This window comes from Pelecanus crispus, chromosome 11 (assembly GCF_030463565.1).
Source record: "Pelecanus crispus isolate bPelCri1 chromosome 11, bPelCri1.pri, whole genome shotgun sequence".
NCBI lineage: Eukaryota > Metazoa > Chordata > Aves > Pelecaniformes > Pelecanidae > Pelecanus > Pelecanus crispus.
The window spans coordinates 12,941,950-12,961,756 of NC_134653.1; the positions used below are offsets into that span (position 1 = coordinate 12,941,950).

The 19,807-nt window shown below is 44.4% G+C and overlaps 1 protein-coding gene across 1 annotated transcript; it reads left to right on the plus strand.

The window, feature by feature from the left end:
* Positions 1-2,475: 2,475 nt before the first annotated feature.
* SOCS1 (suppressor of cytokine signaling 1) lies at positions 2,476-3,364 on the plus strand. The gene has a single exon (XM_009479633.2). It carries the CDS (start codon positions 2,547-2,549, stop codon positions 3,168-3,170), a length of 624 nt encoding a protein of 207 aa, XP_009477908.2. The 5' UTR covers positions 2,476-2,546; the 3' UTR covers positions 3,171-3,364.
* Positions 3,365-19,807: the final 16,443 nt, after the last annotated feature.

Consider the following 19,807-nt stretch of genomic DNA (forward strand, 5'->3'; position numbering starts at 1 on the left):
GCCGCGGCCCCAGCGCCGGGGCTCGGCGGCACCGGCGGCACCGGCGGGGCTGCGCGCTCGGCGCGGCGGCAGCTCCGGCTCCGGGTCGTGACTCATTCGGAAAGCGAAAGTGAAGCGGCGGCCACGTGCTTTCGGAGAAGGCAGGGGAGGAGCCGCCGCGTTAAATAGAAGGCAGAGGCGATGAGCGGGCCCAGAGCGCTGGAGGTGCCGCCCGCCCGCCCGCCCGCGGCAGCCCCGGCTCGCTGCGGCGCCAGGCAGGGCCCCCGCGCGGAGGATGCTCAGCCGGCCGCCGGGGCCAGGAGCAGCCGCCGGGGCCAGGAGCAGCCGCCGGGGCCAGGAGCAGCCGCCGGGGCCAGGAGCAGCCGCCGGGGCCAGGAGCAGCAGCAGCCGCCAGCAGCCGCCGCCGCCGCCGGCCCCGGCGCGCCCCTGCCCGCAGCCCGCGCGCATGCTGCGCGCTCCGGGGACGGCCCCCCGCCGCGGCGCCCCGGGCCAAGGTAAGGGGGGCTCCTTCTGGCGGGGTCCTCGCCAGGCGCGTCGAAACGCTCCCGCGCCGCAGTTAGAAGAGCTCAGATTTCGGAGGCACGACAAGGGAGCCCTGCCTGTTGTGCGAGAGCGTGGTGGCTTCGGGGGTTTTTGCCCTTTTTTTTTTCCTTTTGGCTCTGGGGGTTTTTTCCCCCCTCTCCCTTCTCGGCTCAACGCCCGTGCTGAAGACGGGAGCTCTCGCGGCTGGCACGAAGTAGCGGGAAAAACGACAAAGCGAGCCCGCGGTGGGTTTTGCGCGGCGCCGCTCTGCTCCCAGGACCCGCACCCTCGCTACGCGGGAGGAACCGGAGCAGCCCCCGGGCCGGGGCGCGCCGGGGCCGGGGCCGGGCCCGGGCCCCGCCGAAGGTTCTGCTCCGGCGGGGTCGAGGCAGGCTCGCACCGGACGCCAGCTCGGGCTTTCGGGCTCTGAAGACTGGCGTGCCCCGCGTTTGCTCCGTACCCTTCGGAAAGGCACCGCGCACCCTCCTGGCTATGGACGGCTTCTGCTGGGGAGCCCTGTGATTTTTTTTTTTTTTTTTTGATCTCGGGCTTAGCGATTATTTCCCACCAGCGTGCCCTGAAATGTAATTTTTGTTAACTTTAAATACTGAGTGATAATCCTGGCCCAGCAATTGGAAAAACTGACATCAGTTTCCTTCTGCTGTGTAAAGCAAGCCCAATGCTACTTTCAGCCTGTTAAGTTGTTTGCCAGCATAAGGATTTTACAACCCTCTCCGCCGTTTCAGGAGCTAATATGACCTAAATGAAACCAAACATCAAGTTGTTAAGTTAGCACAGACAGGAATCCGGCTGCGTACTTTCTTTGAAATCCTCATTAGCACGTTACCCTGAACTGTAAGATGGCTGAGGGATTCATTTCTGAGAATACTTCAAGGTTTCTCAACAAGCTGCTGCTGCAGATCTATATCTGACTATAGGATAAATCCTAAAATCTATGCTTGCCAGTAAGGTCAAGGCAGCCAGCGGAGATGTATCGAACCACACTGTCAGAGGTAGTCATTTCAGGCCAAACTCATTCCTGGTGCAGCACTGCTAATTCCTTTGAAGTAACACGAGGGATGAATTTAGTCCCTCATGCTGAAAGATATATCAATAGGAAGCAATTTAGATTGGGCCACTTAAAGTGCATGTAATACAAAAAAGAGAGAGAGACTGAGGAGTAATGCTTTAAGGGTTCATAGAGGTTGATTTGTGTAAGCCAGTGAGGTTGTAGCATTGCTGTCCCAAGGGAAAGTTGGGGGAATGGGAAATTGCCTTTTATGGCTGAGCTTCAGGTTAACAGGGGAGAGGAAAGTAGTTTTAGGATTACTGTGTAAATTGGCAGTGTTATAGGCTGCCCTTCCAAGCTTCAGTTGCACAATGGCACCTATTCACCTCGCCCTCTTCCTCAATTATCTGGAGACATACCCAGCTGCAGGGTTTACATTTCCTTCACCGGCTTTCTCTTTTTCACACAATGCACCAAATAATGATGTCTGAGCCCTAGCATCTCAGTTGGGATTGGGGAAGGGAAAGAGGGAGGTGCAGAGAAATTGCTAACTCGGTTGTAACACCTTGTTGCTTTGTCCTCTAAAAACTTGAGAATCTGATGGAGTGTACACAAGATGCTTCTCATTGAGAGGGTCCTGTCATTTGACTCGCCCTAGGTGCTGATACGCTTCTGTGGGCTCATAGCAGGGAAACCACATTATCCTCTGTGGCTGTTAATGAGCCTTGCTAAATATTTTTGGAGCTTTGGACTCTGCCATAGTGACAGCCTGCTAATCTTGTCAGAAAGCGAGCAGTTGTTTGCCCAGTGTAAATTGGCAAATGAATATTTTATTATTTTATAATGGGTGGGAGGCACGTGAATGGAAGACTTGGTCATTCAGAGATTGCAGCCGCTTTTCTCTGGGGATCTCACATCGTGTCTCTCTCTGGCATTTCAGAATAGCTGCTGGAAAGCTGCCCTGCCGTAGCCTCTGACGCTATGGAAGACCGCATCCGCTGGTCTAGGCTGTAGGATGGTAGCGCACAGCAAGGTGTCAGCAGATAATGCAGTTGCAGCAGACCCAAGATGTCTACTTGACCCTCCGGCACGGGACCGTTCACAGGCTCGAGGCTACCACGGCCCAGGCCGGCCCAGCGCTGTGCAGGCACAGAGCAACACGCACTTCCGAACCTTTCGCTCGCAAGCGGATTTTAGTAGCATCACTCGAGCAAGCAGCCTGCTGGATGCCTGTGGCTTCTACTGGGGACCTCTGACTGTCAATGCTGCCCACGAGAAGCTGAAGTCTGAGCCTGAGGGCACCTTCCTCATCAGGGACAGCACACAAAAGAATTGCTTCTTTGCCATCAGTGTTAAGACTGCAACTGGACCCACTAGCATCCGGATAAACTTTCAGACTGGGCGTTTCAGCCTGGATGGCAGCAAAGAGACTTTTGACTGTCTTTTTAAGCTGCTGGAACATTACCTAAGCTCCCCGAGGAAGGTACTGGTTACCCCCCTGCGCAAAGTCCGTGTGCAGCCCCTGCAGGAGCTCTGTCGGAAGAGCATCGTGAAGACTTTTGGAAGAGAGAACTTAAACCAGATCCCCCTCAATCCTGTTTTAAAGGACTATCTGAAATCCTTCCCATTTCAGATATAAGTACAGCATTAACTGTATAGGGACACGTAAAAGATGTGTAAAGAAATCCAGCTTCCTGGGTTTTTAAACATGTTTGACAGTAAGCAAACTTATTTTTGTAGCAATTTACTGTATTTTGAGATAGAACTTGAACACTTGACTTATGTTTACAAAAACTGTTTGCACAAACCTGGGGTTTTAAAACCCTGGCATAATTTTTCTGCAAAGCAGAATATTTTATTATTTTATAATATTTTTAATGATATTAACATAATAAACTTTATTGTGAAAGTTTTTAAAAAAAAAAAAAAAGCATCTCTGATTTTAGTTTTAAAGACTCTGGTACCTATCCTGCTGACAAACCTTACCTGCTAATTGAGTGTGTAAGTGCAGACGGGTCTCCATGTGGTCCTGCTCTTTGCCCTACTGAACTAGCCTGTTTTAGTGCTAGTCCAGCAGACAGAGGATTCTTGCTCCAAGAAGCCTAAAATGGAAAAATACAAGTGAGTAGGGAACGTACTCAGGATGAACCTGCCCAGGCATCTAGCTCTCTTCTAAATCCATGAAAGCAGAAACAGTGTGTTAAGACTACAGCAGTGCATAGTTTTTGAAAGAGTGAATCAAACCCTTGGCTGAGCTAATTGCACCAGCTCTGGCTTGCCTTATTTCTATTAAAAGCTACCAGGCTCTAAGCAAGAAGAGGTTGCTGTCTGACATAACCAAACCACATGAATGTTGGTGGGGAAAAATAAAACTGTCCAGAAATGCCATTCACACACTTTAAAAGGCTGTGAACACTGTATCATTATGATGCACTGGGGGAAGGACAGCTTAGTTGTCTCTTTAATTTGGCATACGCAAAATGGCAAAGGTGCAGACATCTTTAGACTTCAAAAAGGTGTTTCTTGTCTTAGATTCCTGGTGATCTACAGAGCACAGACTTGATATTTTAAAGGAATCTATGACTTAGCTCCATGACAGGATCCAGAGAGCATAAGCCTATTGATTTGCAGCTGTAATTTCTTGTGGCTAAACTGCATTCAGAGAAAGTTAAAATACATTAGACTGTTTTGTAATACCATTTGTAGGAAATTGGTGATGGCACCACTGGGTTTTCCATCTGCTCATGAAATGCGAAATCAGTGCCCCATAGAGCTGTAACTGTGAATGACTTGAGATGCCTAATTTGGCAAAATGTCACCTGCATTATGATGAAGTGGTTCTCCCCTCCCCCAAGCATTTCCTGAAATCCATGAAAAGCTGACTTAGAAAACCAGCTCAACCAAATCTCTTCAAAGAAGGCAGAGTCTTTCACAGAAATGTACTCTATCAGCACAGATCTATGGTGCTTACAGTAACTGTAAGCAGTAAATGAAGTCATCTTTAGAGTTTGGAAGATAAAAGGTCTCTCCCTCTACTGTAATTCACATTCCTTTTACATTGCTCTTTACATTGCTGCTATTTCTTTGGAATAAATAGGTTTCTTCCTCCAACACAACTAAGGATCACTCACAGTGCACTGGACATTGTGAAAAAGGGAGAAAGAAGGAACATACAGGCAGTATCATCTGACCCTTTACTGTGCTGCTTCCCTAAAAATGTTCTTTGGATAGGTCCTGCCTAGCAGTCCCCCATTCCCTTGTCAGCCTTCCCTGGCTGAGATTAGCAGACAGCATTTCTGCTTAATTCTAAAGCTGGAATTAGTTGCCAAATGATGCATTTTCCCACAGCAGCTACAAGGATATAAATTGGGGAAGTAGTGAATGCTGCAGATAGGAGAGCAGAGCAGAGCAAAGTGACTGCCTGAATGTGAATAGCTTTAAGAAGTTAAAGGGGGGGGGGGGGGGGGGGGGGGAAGTCTTTGTAGGGTGAAGGCTGCCAAACTGGTTTGCTGTCAGCAGAGACTGTTATCCCTTTCCCTGTACTCTTTTCCCAGCCCAATGCTGTAGCAGCTTTTAACCCTTCAGGCCTCAAACTAATGACTTGCCTTGCTATATAAATGAGTGTTCACATTAGAATATAGAGAATAAGCACATCACATTAGAGAATAAGTGCAGTGTAGCTTAGAAAATTCTTCACTACCCCTGATAAAACCAAACCAAACTAGACCTAGCTATGTGGTAAGGGGCTTCCCACTGAGAGGCATGGAATGAAAAGCATAAGGATTGAGCCCGTTTCATTTTCTTCCTGGCAGAAACAAACCAACTTAATTTCTCTCCCTTTTATTGCTTTAGAGTAAGTTTAGCAGAAATGATCAATAGCCTCCCACCTGAAGTGCCTAAATCCCTTCATTTTGTCTTTAATATGAAATGCAAATGTGGGACAGCTCAGAAAAGATGACAAGAAGGTCAGAATTGTATAAAAGGTCTCTTAAGGAAAGAGGAGACAAAGCTGGCTTGTATTTTTAAACTATGTATCTTTTCACCTGCCTCCTTCTTCTTCCCCTTCCTTTTGTTCTCTCTTTCTCCCTCTCTCCCCAGCATACAATACAGTGGCCAGGCAGATCATCTTTCTAGCAGCTATGTGTAGGTCGCTCCAAAGCAACTAAGAAATCCTAACCAGAGTATGTGCGTTCACAATGTCACTTTGACTTGCCCTCTGTAACAGCTAATGAAGGGCTCTCCAAAATGCCTGCTTACCTGTGTGCACTGATTTAAAGGACTCTGTCACCTCTAAGGGGCATAGTAGGAGTCTCCTGAAGATTTCTGTAGTAATTCCAGCTGTCAGATCTCTCATCTTCTGTTCAATAAGGTTAAATAGGGAATTTGCTGTAAAGCAGTGGAAACACATAACAATGCAGTGATTTTAATCCTCCCTGCTAAACAGTATGTGAAGAGTGGCGTTTCCAGTCCCTCCCCCTCTTGCCCAGCTCTTTCCTCTGACCTTTTCACTCCTGGCTGTGGCTGGAAAGTGAAGTAAACAGTCAATCTGGTAAAGAACTACAGAAGAATTTGAGCCATGCCCAGGAGCAGAGCAAAGCCACATTTTCTGGAGAGAGTGCAATATTTATAGTGAGTGGGGAAGGGACAGCTTTAGAATAGCACCATTTGAAGCATGACTGGGCCACCTGCGAGGACCCTGGAGGTCTCTGTCCCACAGAGAGGAGCAGGGTGGGAACTGTGCAGCAGGGTCCTGCTGGGACACCACTCCAGCCCTGCTCCAGCACAATGCTCCTGTGACTGCACAGGCAGCAAGACTGAGGCTTCCTTGCTTTTTAAACACCGAAACGCACATTTGCTTTCATCGTAGGTTTATTTACATACCATGCTGCAGCTGCAAAACACTTGCTAACGACTAGAGCTAATCAATAGAACTGTGGGTGTTCAGAGAACCTGGTTAATTTAGCCGTGAAGGGTTATTGAATGCTCAGTAGGAGCCTCTTGAATGACAAGCATAACCTTACCCACTGTGAAGCTGTGGTCACACTAATTCTGTTATGACTGAAGTCTTTTACAAGAAGTGAGGCTTCAGCTGCAGCCAGCACTGATGCTATTTTCAACAGTCAAGAAAAAAGTGTCCCCTAGGGCAACATGCCGACTGTATCTAACCATCAATGCTCTTCACCCAGCTTGTACTTAATCCTCTACTGAACAGCATATCTACCTCCTGAACCTTGCCCTTCAGATCCAGTGTCAGCCCTTTCTGCTGTGCTGAGCTGTCATTCAGTCCCTGGCTCTCCTTTCACTCCTCCACTCATGGTGCTGACAGCTGTGTGAGCAATGCATTTACTCATTAATTCCAGCTTTGAGACAAAGGCTATGTAACAGCGACTTAATTCAGTCTACATTGCTTTCTTGTACAGTCACAGTGTAAGCTAACAACTGCATGTGCAGTAGGTTTCCAGGATGTTTGTCCCAATTGTGAGGAAGTGTCATTCAAGACTTTTCATTGCCACTGTCTTGTCTGTTGTCATCCTTCTGCATAGTACTCAGATCCTGTCACTGTGTCTGACTTCTTCGTCCACAGCTGTTTCCCAACATAGCAGCCAAATTTGCTACACCTGGCTCCAATTTGCTCTTGGTGTCACCATGGAATAACAGAAACACAGGCCAGCAGGGAGCGATGTCGTGGTTTAACCCCAGTCGGCACCCAAGCCCCATGCAGCCGCTCACTCACCCCGCCCCGGTGGCATGGGGGAGAGAGGCAGAAGGGCAAAAGTAAGAAAACTCGTGGGTTGAGACAAGAACAGTTTAATTATTGAAATAAAGTAAAAAAATAATAACAATAAATTGTAATGAAAAGGAAAACAACAAAAACAGAGAAACAAAACCCAGGAAAAACAAGTGATGCAACTGCTCACCACCCCCTGACCAACGCCCAGCCAGTCCCCGAGCAGCGATTGCTGCCCCCCCAGACATCCCCCCCCCCCCCCCCCCCCCCAGTTATATACTGAGCATGACATCACATGGTATGGAATAGCCCTTTGGGCAGTTTGGGTCAGCTGGCCTGGCTGTGCCCCCTCCCAGCTTCTTGTGCACCTCCTCTCTTGGCAGAGCCTGGGAACCTGAAAAGTCCTTGACTTAGTATAAGCACTGCTTAGCAGCAACCAGAACATCAGCGTGTTATCACATTATTCTCATCCTAAATCCAAAACACAGCACTATACCAGCTACTAGGAGGAAAATTAACTCTATCCCAGCTGAAACCAGGACAAGTGTAAAGAAGAGACCAACTTCTCCCATCCATCCAACATGTAACCACTGCTCAAGTACGGCAAAGCAGCAAAGGCCAAAAAGTCAGAATATAAACTCCTGACTGACAGATGAGTGAGTTAGCCACATGCCAAAAGTATTTCCCCTCTGTCTGGACCTCAGTGACATGCTTTGGATGTGGTTATTGAAGACAAATATGATAGAGATGATGTTCATGATGAGAAAGGAGAAGAATGAACTTAGTGGCAACCAAGAAAAAATAGGAAAAATAATGAGCAAATTTTCAGAGGAGATAGTAATAAAGGGTGGCTTTACTGTGATGAGTGGTGGGACATTTAGTGGTGGTGTCAGCAGAAGCAGAGAATAGTGGATAGGGAGATAGCTTGAGAAGGAAGGCACAAGTGGGATCAAATCTCAAAGGCTGCTTTCCACGAAGCTATAAAGCCATCCTTTAATTTGGTTACAATGCTCCCAGGTTAAGTCAGGATAGAGTGAAAAGTTATCAGGGTACTGGCATACGAATACATTGTCACTGTGAAGGAAGCCACTGAATTCAGTTACCTTAGACTGAAGACCTTGGATAATTTCACCAATCCCTTCCATCTTTCACAGAGTTTGAACTGAAAATAAGGTGCTTTACTATATTGGTCTAACAGGCACCCTAGATGTAGCATTAGCACAGGACAGCCAGCAGCTGCATGAAGTCACTGGAGTGCGGAGGAGTTCCCAGCCTGTGCTGTTCCCATGGATCCTGAATTGAAGCACACTTTGCAAGACACGGTGTGAATGTGAAAAGATAGGGAGGATACTGTGGACCCGTTATTTCTCTTGATAAATCTGCTCTAGTCACAACATTTACACATGTTGTGGGAAAAATAAAAATATTAACCATATTCAATTGCAGGTTTGTCATATCAGAATGTACAAACATCTGGAGTGAAATCTTAGCTCCAGGGAAATTAATTTCCAGGGAAGATCAACTTTTCTATTGATAATATTATTAAATAACAGTAAACATCTTTTAAAAATTAAATCTAAGACCTATGGTTGCATCACAAAGATTTCTTACTTGATAGAGCCCCAGCTAACTGACAAGTTGAGGGTGATGTGAAAGCATATCTATGCTGTTCAGTTTTGATACTGAAGGTGTGTATACAAGATTGTGTGCAATTGCCTGCCCCCATTCCTTCCAGCTCCGCAGAGTATTTGCAACTCCCTCCTGCGCCCTTCAAACTGGAACTGATAACTATGTTACGTTTTCACCATAACCAAACTTTCCCCAAATCAGCTTCCCTACAGCAGAAACTAATTATTACTGGAATGTGAGTCAGACTGAACTTTCAGACTGAGACTTTAGGTATCCTCTCTGGGATTTGAACAACTTCTGGTTCCCAGATAGACCACTGAAAACAGAAGTGAACATAAAATATTCTCCCCGAAACGTTACAACACAGACTTGACTAAGGCTTACAGATTTTGTAACACTCAGTGAAATAGTCTCGTTTCATTATTTCTTGACCTGCCCATATACCATCACTGTTCAGACAATCTAGAGAGATCTGGAGATGGAGTTGGCATATCCTATAGACTCGTGACACCGAAGTAGGATAGGTATGATCTCTTAACATTATCACTAGGATGAATTTGGGAGATAGATATGCTACACAAGGAGTAAGGCTACTAGCTACTTTCTTAGCTCTCCCCAGATAAAACCCAGTAATCCTTCTTGCTAGACTCTTCTGGAATGTATTCTACACACACAATCTGTTCAGAAATACTTCTGACAAATACTTCAGAGATTATTTTAGGTTTTCTGTCCCCCTTACACTCCCATTTGCTCTCACGAGGTAAAGAAACAGAACAGAACAGAAATTCAGCCTTTGCATGAAGTGCTGCTGAAATAAGGCTTAGGACTCTGAACTCCAAACAGGAAACTATCTCCCGCCCTGTGATTGTAGAATCTTGCATTATATAGTGTGTACAACATACCTATTCATAAGTAGTTTGAGTGAATTGTTACAGCTCAGACTCATGGACAGAGCCCTTTCCAGAGTATCAGGAACCCTTAGTTTCATTCTGGACTCTGCCAACAAATTACTCTATACATCATACTACTTTACCTTGTAATGTCTCCCCAGCTTTTAACTGTATTGATAATTTAGACTGATTTTTTACAGCACATAACAGAATGTGTATCATATTTTTTTTGACCATTAGGCAACACTGCAAGGGTTTCAGTAACAGAGTACTCAGTAAAGAGAGGTCTGGCTTTTTTTGGTTCATTATGGCCTATTCTCTTTCTAGTCCTTTTACAGCTGCCCTGCTGAAACCACAACAAATTCCACATCTTTCTGACAGCAGGATAAAAGTATCTGGATTCAAACTCTGAGTCTATAAACCTCCCCATGCCTTCATTCCCTTACCTGTGCAATGGGTATCATGCTCTTGTCCTGGAACATTTACCACAACACACATGTATTTAGGAAGAGCCTTTACCTCTGGGGAATAAAAGTACAAAGGCCTAGGTATCAAGAGGTATTTGCTGATTATTTGCTCATATGTCTAAGTATTATTTTATATCTACTTTTAAAACAAATATGCCTAACGAGGAAGAAGTTTTCCACGTGGATTGCGCAACCTGTACTGTGTATCTTTTTATTATGCTTTGGAACTAATAAAACCTAGGTAATCTTTTTCCTGATAAGTGTAATTTATGCACTGTATGCAAAACCACACACAAGCTCATCACCAGGGTGAATACAATGACAATTTCAATCACAGATAGTGAAATAGCTTGGGACTTCCAAATCTGCACTAAAAGACACAAGTGAAGAGTACAGGTAAGGCTATGTCTGTACACTAAGTATAAAGTGAGGACTACACAGTCCAGGGCTGCCTTTCTCAGCCATCCATATTATTTTCTCCTTGTTCTCCTACATATCTCATTTCCTTTGTAATTTCAATACAGTTTTAAGAAGATGGTGATTTTAAAATGCAGCATATTTCACATCAGTCCAAAATACGTTTTGGGACTGGGAGCCCAGATAGATAGGTTTTAGCAGTGACATTTCTACTGGGGAAGAATAATCTGTTCTGACTCCTGAAAGGTTAAAATACCACAGTTCATCTGCCAGACCCGAACTTCTGAGCCAGGTGAAAGGAAGAGCTGACTGCTGCATACAGTCTACTGTAGTTACACTGTATACAAACCACAATCTGTTAATATTGTGTACAAGCCCAGCTGAAGCCCCAAAGCAATTGCATATAAATGCTAAACACAACCCACAGGCATACTCCAAGCTGGTATAAATAGTCTTTGAGTGAATCTATGAGTGCATGTGTAATTCCACTAGCTTGAATGCTGGCCACTGGTGGAACAAAAATATCACTGCAGGGCCAGCTTGAAGCAAATGCCAGGTTTAACTAATGGCCAGTGGTCTTCAGGGTTTCTTACAGGAGCTAATTCAATCTCCAGTGAAGTTAACAGAACTGAGCTCAAAACTAACCTTGAGATAAAATGTTTTCTCACTAAAGGAAAATTCTGTGTGAAATCTGAGAAGACTGTAGCATGTCAGAGGAAAGCATCCTGGAAGGCTGTGAAATTGTGGAAGGATGTAATGCATTCGAGAGAGCCAGAGAAAATATGAGCTGGGTTTTGAAAGAATTGCACAGAGGCAATAACAGCTGCAAGGGCATACAGGTGATTCTCACAAGTTCTCTTGCCAGCTGTAATCTCTGTTCTAAAAAAGGAGTCCCAAGTGCAGAACAATTATATGGCTAGTTTAGAGCTTTTTACTCATGTTACATAATTCAGCATAGTCCTAAAACTGCTCAGTTTCCACTGGCAACGATGAAGGCCTGAGCTCTTATTGAGGACTTGGAGAAGCCACTTAATTAATCGCCATAGAGATTATGCTACTGTTGGTCCAAATCTTTAAAGCTTGAACTTACTGCAGTTCAGTTTTAACAGCCTCTAGTGCTTGAGCTGAAATGCATGCATTCTTTTATTCAAGCTTAATCCACATTAAGTGCACAATTAAGATAGTATGCTAATTGCAGAGAAAAAAAGGAGGGGGAAGAGACACCTATTAAATACCTTCATAAGACAGTGTCTTTTTAAATAATCATGAACAAAGTATTTACGGAACTCCCCCAGTCTGAGTCATAAAGTCTTTATGTAGCAGGCAGATTATGAAAGTAGCTTGTCCTCACTAGTTATAAAACGTACAGAAGTGGCTGAATTTCAAATACTGTCCATTGGGTTAGGTGGTCATTTATATGTTTAGCTTTGGCCAAGTGCAGCTCAGGAAGTTCTTTAAAAGAGCACCTTGCAAAATTGTTCCAGAATCTAGAGGTTTGACCTGTGGAGACCACGTCACCACATCGAAACAGATTAAGGGAAAAGAAATGAAACTCAAAATAAGAACAACTACAGTCTACTCACTTTTACTTTAATCTCTTGCAGGTCTTCCTTTTGCTTAGTTGCATAATGAGAAGCACAGATTGTACAGTATGTCACTCTAGTTCAACAGGCACTGGCATCCAAACATAAGAAAAACAAATCCCTTCCTTTTAATTCAAGTCCATCCTGCTTCCCATGACTTCCTGTCCTCCAGCGCAGTTCAGTTCCTAGGAAAAGTTGCACAATACAAATATACTGTTGCCTGTGTTAACAAAATAATTGACCTGCCATGAAAAAGCTGGCATAAATATTGTCTCCTCTTGGTAACTACTAAACAGCTAAATTGCATGTGGTAATGCTGTTTGCTATTAATGTCATTTTAAAGAGACATAATGCTTACAAATCTAAACAGAACAGCCAGTGGCCTGTTCCATGCAGGGTGTACAACAAACAGCACACTGTACTGTGAAAAAACTACACCAGAAGCACTGCAGTTAAAGATCATATCTCACAGTCACAGTTCTCTAAATTTGCTGGTCAGATATGATCCTCCAGGAAATTAAAGGCTGCGAAGGGAAAAAGAGCATCATCAAACAATACTTTCTAATGTTATTGATGGTGGAGGAGGGGAACAACCAGCTTTTCACTGAACTCGGTTTCTGCTTTACAAATCAATTCAGGTTTTCTGACCTGTATGGTTCAATATTAAGAGGTTTGAGGAGGATGAGCTAGTCAATATTCCAAACCTGGTCCAGTTTTATTAATTTTACTGTAAGCTTAAATGAAAGAAATATCCTCATATGATCAAGTTAGAGCTCAGACTTGCAAACACTAGTCCTGCTTTGGAAATACTCCAGTCTGTGACCTCTGCTTCAGCCACTTTAGGAAATGGAGCTGATAACCTGGGAGCAAGTCCAGGAAAAGGAATTAAGCATCTGGAGACTTAAGTGTGAATAGGAGAAGGAATAAGGATTTAACAGTGAATAACTAAAATCCAGAAATTTTTCTGGAGCAATGACTAAATCACATGATTTCTCAGGTGCAGGGAGCAACTGAAGCAACAGGTTGCAGACCTCCCCTGCTCTCTTCTGCTCAGCCCAGAGAGATGCAGTACTGTTTGTACAGCCCCCACAGACCAAAGTGCCTTCTCCTCCTCCACTCTCCCAGCAATTAAGCTATTTGGAAGCAAGTGCTCTGGCTACTAGACTATTGGGGAAAAAAAATGTTTCTTGGCAAATACAGCTACCACCTCGGGACTCTCATGTTTGATTGTGGAACACTGTGAAAGGGCAAGACCATCCATATACCTAAGACAACCATCTCCCAAGAGCAAAAGTATGAAAAGGAGAACTTTTCAAGTACAAAATACTTCCATGAATCTCTACTGATGCTGGGAGGCTTTTGCTGTTGATTGTAGAGGAAGCAAAAGCAGGACTAGATTGTGCATGTATCAGGCTGACACAACAGGTATTCTCCCTCCTAGGACTAGTCAAGAGCCTTGATTTCAGTAGAAAGGCTTACTCACTGTGTAATGACCCATCAAGTAACATCACCTGGCCTGTGCTAATCAGATCTGACTGTAAAGTGCCTGCGTAGCTCTGACAGTAACAGAAACAGGATGTTGGTAGTTGTGGTGGGTTTGACCTTGGCTGGGTGCCAGGTGCCACCAAGCTGCTGTATCACTCCCTTCCTCAGCAGGACGGGTGGGGAGAAAATGAGATGGAAAAAAACCCCCAAAACCTCGTGGGTCAAGATAAAGGCAGTTTAATTTAAAAAAAAAAAAAAAACCCAACAAAAACCAAAAAAAAACCAAACCAAAAGGAAAGGTTGTGCATGGAAGCAAAAAAAAAAAAAAAGGGTAACAAAGCTTTTATTCTATACGTCCCATCAGCAGGCGATGTCCAGCCAATTGCTGGGAAGCAGGGCTTCAGTATGCATAGTGGTTGCTCCGGAAGATAAACATAAATAACAAATGTACCCCCCTCCTCCTCCTTTCTCTTAGCTTTTATTGCTGAGCCAACCTCATATGGTATGGAATATCCCTTTGGTCAGTTTGGGTCAGCTGTCCTGGCTATGTCCCCTCCCAAGATGTTGCCCCGCTCAGCCTACTCTTGAGGGGGAAAAGTTTTGGAGAGACAGCCTTGATGCTGTGGGAGCACTACTCAGCAGTAGCCAAAACACTGGTGTGTTATCAACACCTTTCTAGCTACCAATACAAAGCAGAGCACTATGAGGGCTGCTATGGGGAAGATTAACTCCATCTCAGCCAGACCCAATATAGTAGTTGACAGGAAGTCCAGGCGTTAGAGTACAAGAAAGTCAGAACTCTTGGGTTTTGCACACAGACAGAAAGCATATGAACTAATTTAGGAGAATCAGACTGCAGATCAGGATATTAGTCTTCTATTTGCCACCTCATCAACAATAAGATTGAATTTGGTTGCTCATACTTCAGCAGCTTGCTAGTGCTCAAATGTTTAGAGGCTCTGTTCTGCTTTTTTAGCACGTGATCTGAGTAACACTGAGATTTCATTTCAGGATTTTGCTCTTTCCTTTGTTTTAATTTGTAAATCCCAAAGGACATGGCTAAAAGCCATAGTCAGATCTGGTTCAGGATTTTCACATCTGATTATTAATTCTCTTGGAAAGATGATTTGCCTGGGAATAGTATTGTTTGCAGGTGCTTTTGTTAGCGTTATTGAGGGCTTTTCCTTCCTTTTTCTGTTACTCTATTTCACAGAAGGCTCTTACTCATGTAATTGTAATCCTCTAATTCTTCAGTTCATATGTCTTCCCTAATGCACAAGGAACTTCAGGCTCAGGTATGGTCATTTGGATGACTGCTTTGCCATAGGACTTAAGAAAGACCTATTAAGCCTCCCATGCTGAGGATAAGGCCCCTTCTTCGAAGCTCTTGTTAGTTAGTCCCCCACAGAAATACATCATACATTTATGCTGTTCCATGTAGACTTATTTCTGCTCTGTGGCCTCATACATTGCTACTGATGACTGTGCAGTCAAACGATCTGATCTGCTGTGGATCATGGACACATGCTCCCAACAGTGAAACAGCTTCTTCTCTCCAGCTAGCACACAGTAACCTTGCATCAAGACCCTTCCTCAATGCCAGAATTTGGTGTACTGGGAGGCCACCTTGTCCCATGAAGGCCACTACTCTCTCTTGTCAATGCAGGAAGAGGAAATCAGAGAAAATTTGTGTATTATATTCCATTAATGCCCTATAATTCTAATAGCTGGATTTTTGACCAATACTTAGCTACCAGTTCCTATGGAAAGGGGCTCAGTTGCTCTACATGAACAAACAAGGCTTTGCAGAGAACTTTCTGCAGAGGCAACACAGGGAAATCATGTCACAAACCCATTCTCTCTTCTTCTCCACCCTTCAACTTCTGCCCACCCCAGTGACATTTAAGGAGTTTATCTGCACTCACACACAATCTGTGGGATGGGAATCCCCTTTAAAAAAAGCTCTGCTGGCTTCAGAAGTCTTGTAAAACTGCTGCATTGCAACCAAGCTGCAAGTAAGCGAGGCAGAGAAAGGACAGAGTGACAAGGGTGGCTGTCCTAGCTCCCTCACCCTCAAAAAGCTGGAAAATCTGGAGGTGAAGGGGGGCCATGCCCTCACCTGTAAGTAAGGAGTGGGCAATTTCTCCCCTCTTCCTGAGGAGAAATCTATAAGGAAACTATCGTGGCATTTCGCTATGTGTGTGTCTCCTCCTGTGGGATTTCCAAAATTGTTGTTATGCAAGTTGTGAAATCTGCCCTGTCCTTTCAGAGGGGGAGGGGGCAAGTACACACTTGCTGGAGCTGGATGACAGCAAAGGACAGAGGTAGGTAGACTTCCTCCCCCTGTGTCTATACTGGCACCTGTAAGAAGTTACGTAGTACACGAGGAGCTGGCTGAGCCAACCTACTTGGCTCTCAGCAGGCATTAGTCATTTTGGCTTGATAATGGTCTAAATAAATCCACCCAGCTACTGGTTGGCAAGCTTGAATCTACCTGCCACAGACATATTCTGATAGCAGGAGTCCCAGGCACCCATATCAGCTGAAACATATGCTACCAGCAACTGGGAGAAAGCAAAAGAGAGGAGGTGGGTGTGGTGTAGATAGGCACACGCGGACATGTGCTGGGCTGATGACACTTCCCATATCTGGTGAGGCAATGGGAATATACTCAGGTAAGGGAGAGCCAAAGCAGAGGTTGCTGGAGTTGTTTGAAAGTAATGATGGAAACATTTAGCATTGGGAAAGTGGTGCTTATGATGTTGCTACCTGAAATTTCCATGATTTTCCTTAAAATGGTGATTTGATACACTTTGAAGTCCTTACTTGGTAGGGCAAATGCATTTGCTCATAGGAATTGAAAAAGGGTCTCACTTCATCCAAGGAGCTATAAGGTAATTCCTTTAACTATTCATACATGGCAGATCCTGCTCCGCTTTCTACCTATACTAGATAATTCTTTCCACTTCCCTCCTAGAATTCCATAAACACTACAGTGCCTTCAGTACATTCCTGTAATGCATATATTGTGCTGAGCGGTCGATCCTCCAGGCTGAAACTGATAAGCTGGTAAAAGACACTCTCTGAAAAAGCAGAGAGTTTTTCATCCATACTGTTCACATAGCCCCTACACCGAAGTGTTAAAGGTAACCTGAAGGACTTAGTCCAACTAGCTTGACCCTCAACAGCATGGCCAGTATAACCTTTCTTTGAGTTGCTCTAAATCAAAATGTGTCCTCTCTTAGCACACTGGTCAAGCCTGGTAAGTAAAACCAGTCCCAATCTATATTTTGCATTCCTGAAAGTGAAATTTTTCTCAACAATTTTAGCTTTTTCCTGTGAGCCAGTAACTAGAGGGCTGCTGGCTGTATATTTTGTGTGACAGAAACAACGTAGACAGGGTGTTTTTTAAACAACTCAAGAGTGTGGTGTCACAGACAGCTGAGACAATCCAGCAACTTCCTCCCCGCAACGTGGCCTTTTTCTCCATCCCTGCTCCTGGGCTGTGGAATCCCACCTCACCCTTTATGGTGGCTCTCAAACCCTTCCAGAGCCAAGAAAACTTGCTATCTTGGGGAGGGTGGGGGGAAATTCCAGTCATGTCACATTAAGGAGCTAAAATGGCTTAAAAAAAAAATCCAAGAAATGTCAGAACCAGTGCAAAACAGCAGCAGGAGTACGTGTCTGGGACAGATTAGAATTTTTCAGATTTTAGGATTACCCGTTGTTCTGTTATTTGTGTTAACCTCCACACCGCTGTAATTAAGAAACACCCTTGTGTATTACAGAACAAGGACAGCTTCTAGGATGTACCAGCACCTGTTTGCTTACCAGATCTGGTCATGCAGAACATCAATAAAAGACAAACTTCTCAATCTAGACCAGAGTCACTGAAAAGCTATTGCAGGACCCTGCTGTTGAGTTTGGCAGCATCATACTGGAAATAAAATGCTGAACCCAAGAGCTAAGAGAAACCATTCAGAGTCTATTAATAATGTGGCAGGTAGGATCAAAACAAAGTGATTGACTTGGCACTTCTGTCACAAAAAGGGGATGGCCTTACTGATGTGAAAAGCCTGCTGAAGAAAGAGTTGAGTGCAAAACTTTATCTCCATTAATTCTCCAGGAAGGATAAGATAAAAATTTAAATGCTAAATTTAGATTTCTTTGGAAAAAAAAAACCCAAAACCAACCCAAAATAGCTGTAATTAAGGCTGAATATTTATGGACTAAAATAAAAGACTGACCAAGAGAAAACACATGCCACTGACTAATCCGAGAACTTTTCAGATTTACAGTGAACTGCATTAGCAAGCAACACAGAATCAAGGCCTCAGTTTTCCTCAGCCTTTGTTTAGGCAAAATTCCCATTGAAGTTGCTGCAGAAAGTTGACAGTGATTGCAAAACTGAATTCAAAAGAGATCTCAAAAGGATATGAGTTTTTGCTAAAACGTAAGCAATCCCTTTTGCACAAAAAGTAAGGGGCTGGAGAAAAACAGTCTCTTTTATTTGCGTAGTTACATCTTCTGCATCAGGTCAGATTTAATTTGTGATTTTGTGGGTAGGGCCATCAAATGTTAGCTTTCCAGAAGCTAAGTTCTCCTCAGGGGAAGGACTGCAGCTGAATGCAGATGCCTCAGCATCTGATCCAAAGGCCACTGGCAATGGAGAGAAAGTTTCCAATGATCTGTGGAGATTTAGACCTCAGAACAGGAAGAAATAGCAGAGTCTTTTCTGAGTGCATGAAGAATTCTGGCGAATGGCAGGAACACGCAGGGACTACCACAAGGCTTTGTTCAGATGACTCATACATGCAGACCGTCAGTGGTTCAAAGCAGGCATACAAGACAATACTGAGTTCTTGGAAAAATGGGAAGAAGCAGCAAAAAAGGAGGGGGGAAAAACCAATAGTAACCTTTTTTACTCACTGGAATCCAAGATCATCTTCACAGAAAATGCAGTTGGTTACTATAATTTGGAAAATTACTGTTGTAATCTGCCTGTTGGTAATTCCCTGAAAAGAAAGAGCAGACTTTAGGCCAATACGCTCTTATTTTCTTGCACAGAAGCAGTGAAGTCCTTTCGTCTTGCTGCAGGATACTTTTTTAAAACTTTAGCTTTCTCAGTATTTGGAACATACCTGAGGTAAGGGAGTGGCATCTGTGAGAGGAACTCCTCAGGGCAGTAGCTGGTACCTCACTGGAGGATGTTCTTTCCCAGGTAGGGAAGTGGTGGGGAGGTGTGGGCTGAGGCTGGGTGCCTGAGTCTGCTGTGCTTCAGTTACTCCTTCTGGTTGAAGAAGATAGCACAGATTTAATGAGGGCCAGAGGGGGGACAAAAGGGGCTATAACCCATTCCCCCTGTTAGCTCTAACGTAGCAAAGCAACTGCTCTGTCACAATACAGTCTTACCTCATCTTAATGCAACCGAATCAGCCCTTGCAGGGCTGCGGCAGGGCAAATTAACTTCACCGTTCCGCTGAGTAGCAATGCACTTCTGTGGCACAAAGATCCCTGCTAGGATCATAGATGTGTCTCTGTGTTTCTGCTTGTAGCAGAACTTGGTATATCTGTGCTTTCTAAAGGTGCTCCAGATGTAGCGCACGCAGCATGAAACAACTCAGCCCTCCTAGGAAACACCGAAGGGATACACGACAGCGATTTATTTGTGCCCATACATTTGCAAAAAAATGACAGCTCAATCTCTACTAGAAGCAAGCGGTGACCTACAAATCTGAAATGAAATAGGATACTATGGTACATCAGAAAAATGATCCCAGGCACAGTTCTGGAGAAATGACTACTCAGCTAGTGAAAATATTTTAACTGGATTTACACAGCTATCGTCAAATATGCTCAAAAATGTTTAAAGAGAAACATGCAACGTGGCACATGTTGTCGGTTCCAGTGACACGCTCTCTGCACTCTTGACTTGTCCTGACAATACTGTAACAGCAAAGGCTGCTAAAATAGTTGGTTTTAAAAGAGGTACAGGAGGTCACCTCAATATGAGAGATGACTGTAACTTTCAGTAAAGAACCCGTTTAGCGAACTGAGCCTGGGATGTGTTGTGCTTT